General features: G+C 44.7%; 1 protein-coding gene across 1 annotated transcript; it reads left to right on the plus strand.

Moving 5' to 3' along the window:
• Positions 1–1,440: 1,440 nt before the first annotated feature.
• On the plus strand, positions 1,441–6,439 carry LOC125552969 (elongation factor 2). Its single transcript, XM_048716695.2, has 3 exons — positions 1,441–1,597; positions 3,033–3,162; positions 3,806–6,439. Exons 2-3 carry the CDS (start codon positions 3,072–3,074, stop codon positions 6,244–6,246), a joined length of 2,532 nt encoding a protein of 843 aa, XP_048572652.1. The 5' UTR covers positions 1,441–1,597; positions 3,033–3,071; the 3' UTR covers positions 6,247–6,439.
• The last annotated feature ends 2,757 nt before the right edge of the window (positions 6,440–9,196 follow it).

Consider the following 9,196-nt stretch of genomic DNA (forward strand, 5'->3'; position numbering starts at 1 on the left):
TAGATTGGATTTGGTGTTTCTGAAACTTGCGGCGGCTGGAATTGATTTTCATCGACTCCCCTAGGGTTTCTGGAATATTGGGGTATTTATAGAGCAAAGAGGCGGTGCGGGTGGCCACCGAGGTGGGCACAACCCACCAGGGCGCGCCTGGGCCTCCAGGCGCGCCCTGGTGTTTTGTGCTCAACTCGGGCTCCCTCTTCGGTACTTCTTTGCTTACTGGATGTCTGTCCAAAAAAAATCACAAAAAGTTTCGCTGCGTTTGGACCCCGTTTGGTATTGATTTCCTGATATGTAAAAAATATGTAGAAAACAATAACTGGCACTGGGCACTATGTCAATAGGTTATTACCAAAAAATAATATAAAATGATTGTAAAACATCCAAGAATGATAATATAACAACATGAAACAATAAAAAATTATAGATACGCCAGAGACATATCACGCCTCTATCGCGTTCCCCGAGCTACCTCCGGTATTCCTGACGCTCCTGGCTCCTCCCGACACCGAGCTCCCTTCTCCATGATGCGGTGCTCCGATAGCCACCGCAGCTGTCCTCCCCCCTAACCTGGCGCGCGAGTGCAGGGTGAGGTCCTCTCTCATTGCAGCGAGAGCCCCTAGCTTAGTCGTCGGTACCGCGTGCGACAACAGCAGATGCGGAATACCTGCACTCCTTTCTCTCGCTCTTCTCCGACCAGAGCGCGTCGGCGCCGCCCGCGACCATTGCTGTTCGATTTCGTTTCCCCGCCTCTCGCTGATGAACAGGGCATGTGAGATCCACCAATGGCCGCCCAAGAGGAAGAGGGTCAGAGCGGATGCGGTGCCCACCGTCGTCGGTTTGGCACTCAGCCGCTCCAAACCCAGCCCCTACGTCCTCCAATGGGCGCACGCCAATTTCTCTAAGGACGCCGACATGCCCGCCACTCCCGCCTTCAAGTTCATCCATTTCCTCACCTGGGCGTGCCACACCACATACGCTACAACTCTTTCTTCCTCATTGCTTCCACCCACTTCACTTGCTTTCGGGAGATGCTCACTACGCATTTTGTGTTTGTGCTTATGCATGACTTGGCTTCGGTGGAGGAAGGAGGAAGACGACCTCATCTCCCAAAACCACCTAAATTAAAACCACCCAAGGGGCAAATTTACCTGGTTTCAGATATTTCAGGGTTGCTAGCGCCAAACAAATAAAGAGCCAACTGGCGTTTTAGCTTCAAAAAAATATATTTCAGGGTTAAAATTGTACCAAAATCGACTTCAGGGGGGGATTTGTCTATCGGGGCACATTTGAGGGTGAAAAATGGACCTTTTTTTTAGCAAGAAATGGACTCTTTTTTAAGGTGAAAATGGACTTCTTTGTAATAAGAAAGTTCTCACACACCTGGGCCATTCATTCGGCCGGGCCTTGAGTCCACCAGCCGCTTCCATCACCCTGGGCCGTGGTCGCTGTCCACGCAGTCTCCCAATCGCACCTCACGCAGTATATCCGCAAGCAGGTCCCTCGCACCCCTCGCCAGTCCCCTAAACCCGAAGCCCCTCTCCGCCGCCGCTTCCTCATCTCATCCTCCCGGATCGGGAGGCGGAAGCCAAGCCCCAAGGTGAGACCCCCCTCTCCTCCTCCCCCGCCCTCACCGCTCCTCCGATTGCTTCTCCCCGGAGCTCGCCGCCAGCTAGCTACTGCCTAGTCGACCGGCTTCACTGGGTTCTAGGCTCTGGTTCGCCGGATTCGTCGTCGTTAGGGACGTGTGCGCATCATTCCCGTGGTAGATCTGCCGCTCCGTTAGCCCCGATCGCTTGCTCCGGGAGCGATCTGTGCTGGCGTGGATGGATGCCCGTTGTTTCTCCTCCCGCGTGCGTCCACTAGTTATCGGTGGTCGCATAGGTGGTAGGCGCCCGTGGTTTCCGTCGCTCCGTGGTCGGCGGCGATCTATTTTTTTTTTGTTCTCCCCGAGAGAAGTTTGTCTGTATTTTTGGCTACTTCGCTCGGCTGTTCGTCCACGGGGATTCGCTGGAAATCGTTCGAGCTGCAGGGTTTTGCTTGCTCGCTTGCTTGCTTACTTTGCTGCCTGTCTGTAACCTGGTCGATTTTGTTTTCTGCTACCATGTTCGGCGTGGAGGAAATGGAGATGCATGTCTAACTGCTTCGCATGCTCAATCTAATTTAATGTGTGAAATGGGAGATGCATATGTTGGTCTGTTTTACTACTATACTCTATGTAATTTTAGTTCTCAAGTTCTGCATGAATTTTTCTCTGATCTAGCCATTTCGCCTAAACTATTATGTGTGGGCAACTTCTGCGTTTTTTTATGTGCTTGCCATGTATGATTTGGTCTTTCTCAGTGCTCCCCATATGTTAGTTTTCTCTGATCAGACCATTTACGCGACTTGTTTTGGGCTGTACTTCTACACTGTTTTGCCACTCATACATTGCTTGCAAAAGAAATTGTTTACATGTGTTCTTGTTTCCCTTTGTAATTAGGCGTCAAGCTATGCTTTTTGAGTAGTACCAGGTTTTGTGCTTGCGTATTTGATTATGTCACTGTGGTAATAATGAAATTTAATTTACATGACTTACTTGTCACTTAATGGTCAGCATAGATGCTTGCTTATTCATGTACAGATTACTTATTGTATCTGCTCATTAAGCCTTTCTAATATAATTTGATCAAATCCTGAGAAGTTTTACTATGATTCACCCCCTAGTTAGTTGTACAGATCTGGTAGTATTTGGTTTAGTTTGTGAAATCCATACCTGTTTGTTCCTCATAGTTGTGCAGCCCATTCTATGGTGGAGCACCAGCTTTTGCATGTACACTTTTCATGGTGGATTGCTTTTCTTGTCGCGATGTGTGTTTTTGCATTACCTGGTTGTTCCTCATTGTTGCTATTTTTCATTATTAAGCATTTTTAGTAGACAATTGTGGTTGCAGTTTACTTGAACATAATCATTATATTACACTGCTGGATATTCACGTTAGTCATCCACATCTGATTCTTGTTCAATTCTAATAGCTTTGCTATTCTCTGAACAGGAACTTATATCCCCGCTGTGATATTCATAAGCAGTCAAGATGGTGAAGTTCACAGCGGAGGAGCTCCGCGGGATTATGGATAAGAAAAATAATATCCGTAACATGTCTGTTATTGCTCATGTCGACCATGGTATGTGCCTCAACACTCAACAGTGGCAGTTGTACCTAAATATTGAGTTTATACAGTAGAATTTTGTATGTCGATGTTTTTGTAGCCTGCTCTTAATTCTACTGTATTAATTCTACTATTTAAATTGGTTAAATTTAACGAGTGGTTTAGAATTGTTTTGAAATAATTATTTTCGTCCCTAAAATCAATCCATCTTATTGTGTCCTGGAGTTTACTACTATACTACTGCTTCTTATATGATTGATTTCTGCTTCAACCAGCTTAAATGTTACTATGACATAACATCCAAGGGCTCAAATCTCCCCAGTTTGGTGTATGCTCATGTTGTCCCTGAATGCATTAGTGTATAAGATCTGAAATTTACATGATTATACTTAGTTACTTCAATATTCATATCTTTATATTTGTGTTGTTTGCAATTTCCCACTAGATTTTGCTTAACCATGTTGCTAAATACCTGGCTCGTCTTATTTGTACCTTATTATTTTATTTCTTGATTGTTTGAAAATACTGTACTGCTGTGTCCTATTCTGTCTTATATAACTCAATATGTTCAACTTTATATTCATGTAGATTATGTTCAACTGTCAAACCAGATGCTTGTGCACTGTTCTGTTCTCACATATTATTTGCATATCTGCAGGCAAGTCTACGCTTACGGATTCCCTTGTGGCAGCTGCTGGGATTATTGCCCAGGAAGTTGCTGGTGATGTTCGCATGACTGATACCCGTGCAGACGAGGCAGAACGTGGTATTACAATCAAATCCACGGGTATCTCTCTTTTCTATCAGATGACTCCTGAATCACTCGAGATGTACAAGGGCGACAGGGATGGGGACGAATACCTGATCAACCTTATTGATTCACCTGGCCACGTTGACTTCTCTTCGGAAGTCACAGCTGCTCTTCGTATCACCGATGGTGCTTTAGTGGTTGTTGACTGTATTGAGGGTGTCTGTGTGCAGACCGAAACTGTGCTGCGCCAAGCCCTTGGTGAGAGGATTAGACCTGTCCTCACCGTGAACAAGATGGACAGATGCTTCCTTGAGCTTCAAGTGGAAGGTGAGGAAGCATACCAGACTTTCTCCCGTGTCATTGAAAATGCCAATGTCATCATGGCAACATATGAAGATGTGCTCCTTGGTGATGTCCAAGTGTACCCGGAGAAGGGGACTGTTGCGTTCTCTGCTGGTTTGCATGGGTGGGCTTTCACCCTTACAAACTTTGCCAAGATGTATGCCTCCAAGTTTGGAGTTGATGAGGCGAAGATGATGGAGAGGCTGTGGGGTGAGAACTTCTTTGACCCAGCCACAAAGAAATGGACCTCCAAGAACACCGGGACAGCTACCTGCAAGAGAGGTTTTGTTCAGTTTTGCTACGAGCCAATCAAGCAAATCATAGCCACCTGCATGAATGATCAGAAGGATAAGTTGTGGCCTATGTTGAAGAAGCTTGGTGTGACCATGAAGAATGATGAGAAGGACTTGATGGGCAAGGCTCTCATGAAGCGTGTGATGCAAACTTGGCTGCCTGCCAGTCGTGCTCTGCTTGAGATGATGATATTTCATCTCCCTTCTCCTTCAAAGGCACAGAGGTATCGTGTGGAGAACTTATACGAGGGCCCCCTTGATGATATATATGCTAATGCTATCAGAAATTGTGACCCTGACGGTCCTCTTATGCTGTATGTCTCCAAGATGATTCCAGCATCTGACAAGGGTAGATTCTTTGCCTTTGGACGTGTTTTCGCTGGGAGGGTTGCAACTGGCATGAAGGTCCGTATCATGGGACCTAACTTTGTTCCTGGCCAGAAGAAGGATCTGTATGTGAAAAGTGTCCAGCGTACTGTTATCTGGATGGGAAAGAAGCAAGAGTCTGTTGAGGATGTTCCCTGTGGTAACACTGTTGCTTTGGTTGGTTTGGATCAGTTCATCACCAAGAATGCAACCCTGACAAATGAGAAGGAAGTTGATGCCTGCCCAATCAGGGCAATGAAGTTCTCTGTGTCCCCTGTTGTGCGTGTTGCTGTTCAGTGCAAGGTGGCTTCTGATCTTCCTAAGCTTGTTGAGGGTTTGAAGCGTCTCGCCAAGTCTGATCCTATGGTTCTCTGTACCATTGAAGAGTCTGGTGAGCATATCATTGCTGGAGCTGGAGAGCTTCATCTTGAAATCTGTCTGAAGGATCTGCAGGATGACTTCATGGGTGGTGCTGAAATTATTGTTTCCCCTCCTGTTGTCTCCTTCCGTGAGACTGTTCTGGAGAAGTCCTGCCGGACCGTCATGAGCAAGTCCCCCAACAAGCATAACCGTCTTTACATGGAGGCTCGCCCATTGGAGGAGGGACTGGCTGAGGCTATTGATGATGGCCGCATTGGCCCACGTGATGATCCTAAGGTGCGCTCCAAGATCCTGTCTGAGGAGTTTGGTTGGGACAAGGATCTCGCCAAGAAGATTTGGTGCTTTGGACCTGAGACTACTGGCCCCAACATGGTTGTCGACATGTGTAAGGGAGTGCAGTATCTCAATGAAATCAAGGACTCTGTTGTGGCTGGGTTCCAGTGGGCATCAAAGGAAGGTGCATTGGCTGAGGAGAACATGCGTGGCATTTGCTTTGAGGTCTGTGATGTTGTTCTGCACACTGATGCTATTCACAGGGGTGGTGGTCAGGTCATCCCAACGGCTAGGAGGGTCATTTACGCTTCTCAGCTCACTGCTAAGCCAAGGCTGCTGGAGCCCGTCTACCTGGTTGAGATCCAGGCCCCGGAGAATGCGCTTGGTGGTATCTATGGTGTTCTGAATCAGAAGAGAGGTCACGTGTTCGAGGAGATGCAGAGGCAAGGTACCCCGCTCTACAACATCAAGGCCTACCTGCCTGTCATTGAGTCCTTCGGGTTCTCGAGCACCCTCAGGGCTGCGACGTCCGGTCAGGCTTTCCCCCAGTGTGTGTTTGACCACTGGGACATCATGGCTTCCGATCCTTTGGACCCTGGGACCCAGTCGGCGACGCTTGTCACCGAGATCCGCAAGAGGAAGGGTCTCAAGGAACAGATGACTCCCCTATCCGATTTTGAGGACAAGCTCTAAATTTTTGGTCATGTTTTGCTACTTTCTCTTGTTTGTTAAGGGAGCTGCATTAATTCTGTCTATGAATCGTCTTATCTGTCGTGATGCTGAGACGGCTACATTTTGATCTGTATCGTAATGTAACAGATGTTAAACATAGATTGTGTACCCTATTGTCTACTGGTAGTTCCTGATACTGTGGTGCGATTGTTTTTGTTTTTGCTCTTTACCTAGTTATAGCTATGAACTTGCTTTTCCTTGCTCTATCTTGTTAGTTAATGTCTGTCTAGCAATTGGGTGATGTGTTCTTGCCATTGTCCTGGTTCATTGACAATTCCAGGTGATTTATTATTTGCGGCTTTTTTGCCTGTTCATGTGATCTTCGCCTGTTATGGTTCCAGCATTATGTTCTTCACTGATAACTTCCTATATTTTGTTTGTGGCTTTGTGCCCTTGACTTGAAATTCCTGTCACTTTGTGTCTGTTTGAATTTGTGACACCGAAAAGAATTTGTGTTGATGGAAGTCAGGGCTGCTATGCTTCATGGTTTTGTTTATGCTGAAGTTCTTGTCGGTTCGTTGGATAGGCAATGCTTCATATTCTAGTGCACTGATATTTTTTATAGCTGGTACGTGGCATAAATTTGTTGACATTAGTTTCCTCTCTGTATAACAATTCATTGCACTGTATATGTTCTTATAGGACATAGCAACGTTCAATCGTCTCATAATGTTTGTTTTGTATTTAGATGCATCATTTTTATATGATTATGCCTTGTTGATAGCTCAACTTTGCCTTCTAAAGTTGGAGATGATTTGGGGACATGTCACACGTGCAGAAGAGCAGAGTGTACTCTGTATTTCCTGCATACGGCCACAGAGCTATCTCTAGATTAGAAAATGAGTATTGTCTAGAGGAACTATGTGAGGGGATATTTGTATCAGTATTCTGTTGGTGCTTCACAACTTCCTTTTTAGTGTTTGGAGTGATATAATTTAGATCCTGGAAGCATATGTTAGAGCTCAGAATATAAGAGAGAAGTATTCTTTGCAGCATTACAAATTGAACCTTTGTGACTTTAGGGATACTCTGCATTAAATATTTGTGGTTTTACGTTCTTTTATGTGGTGGTGAAAGTCATGCTCAGTCAACTTTCTTATTCCACTGTTAAAGCAATATGCATTGTGAAGTTTCTTTAGTTAATTGCATTGTGAAGTTTTTCATGGTAAATTTAATTGTAAAATTGATCTGTCTCCTATTTTTTATGACAGAACATAGAAAAGCTTCTGTGGGTCGCTGATAGTAGAAATAATGTTGCCATTGAAATTCCAGTGCTCCTCAAAAAAGGCTAGACAGACCTTCATGCTAACTAAAACATGTACAATGAATATAGGGTCTTCCACGCGAATCCCCTCTCGATGGCTGAAACTCCTCCAAAAATGCTCCCTTAAGAGAACATAACCCCCACAGACATAAAATGTGACAACACAAACAGTACTACTTACTGATTGCACCCACCTCTGGATGAAGTCTAAGTTGAGCATGGTTTCCTAAAAATATTACTCTCTCCGTATCCATAATATTTCCTAAAAATACTACTCTCTCCGTATCCTTGAACCATGCCAGCAGCTGCTATTGTTTTCGTGCTGCTCGGTGATTTGTACTGAGAATGAATTTCCAGTAAAAACATCATATGTTTGTATCAAATGATTTGTTGGTAGGTCGCCACAACAGAAGGCTTTGTGATTTTTTTTACTTCTTATTTCTACATTAACTGATTCTGTACATAGTGTCCTAAAGCCTAACATTGGTGCTTTCTTATATGTAGAAATTATTTGGAATCTAGCGGCTACTTCTGTTTGTTGTTCCCTTCTGTTTTCCAACAAATTATAACTTCAAATGATCTTGCTCGGTAAGGTTCAACATTTTATCAGCTGCTTTAGTTGAATGCATATATAGACGAGAATAGATGGATCTTTGTCGGTTCTTGCAGGTTCGATGTTCAACGAATTGATTCTTCGGCATCCAAGCTAGGTTCATATGGCATCAAAGGCCACGGTACATGCTGTCCTGACAGATAGTTCAGTCCATCGTAAATATTTACCCTCCATTTTCAGTTCAGAATTTTTTTCTCTTTTGAGGATATCCAGTTCAGAAAATTGTCGCCATTATCTTGCAAAGTAGCATAGCAAAGTGTAAGCATGTTTTTCCAAGACCAGTAGGCACTCCCATATAAAAGTTTAATTCCCTTTTGATGTCAGTTTTACATTGCTCTTTAACCCTCAAAAGATTAATAATATCCTTAGGAATAAGACATCAAAGCTTTGTATGTGTTATTCATGAGATTCAGCTGCTAAACAATTGCTATGCAGAGAAGAACGGTTTATTTTACATGTTGATTTTCTTAACAATTGCTATGCAGAGAAGAACGGTTTATGTGGCAACTTTCTCAAGATGCGGTCTTGACCAGGCAAGTAATGAGAAAAAGAAACTGGCCGGGGAACCCTGTGTGTTCTTTTTGCAATGAGGTAGAAACCTCACAACATCTCTCTTTTTACATGTCCTGTGGCCAAAATTGTGTGGCGATCAATTGGGATGGTGCTTGGCACTGGCAAATGCCCTAATAATGACAGTTCTTTACTTGGTGCCACACTTTCCTCCGAAGTTCTATACTGTTGGACTAGCGGCCGCATGCTGGGCGTTTTGGCTTGCTCGAAACACGTCTACTTTTGAAAGGAAACTGATTAAAACCCCCTTTGAAATTGTGCTTTCCATATGCTCTTTTCTCTTGTATTGGGCAGGACTATAGCAGGGAGGCGACATCGACAAGCTGGGATCAGGTGCCGAGATGATTAGGGCAAGCACGATGCAACTGATGAGGGCGTGCGATGATGCAAGTTGTCCGATCGGAGGAACATGACGGGCACGGCCTTGGTGCTTTTGGTACATGAAGACCGGCAATCTTCGCAGG

The sequence above is a fragment of the Triticum urartu genome, chromosome 4A (genome assembly GCF_056163025.1).
Source record: "Triticum urartu cultivar PI428250 chromosome 4A, HENAU_Tu73, whole genome shotgun sequence".
Lineage (NCBI taxonomy): Eukaryota > Viridiplantae > Streptophyta > Magnoliopsida > Poales > Poaceae > Triticum > Triticum urartu.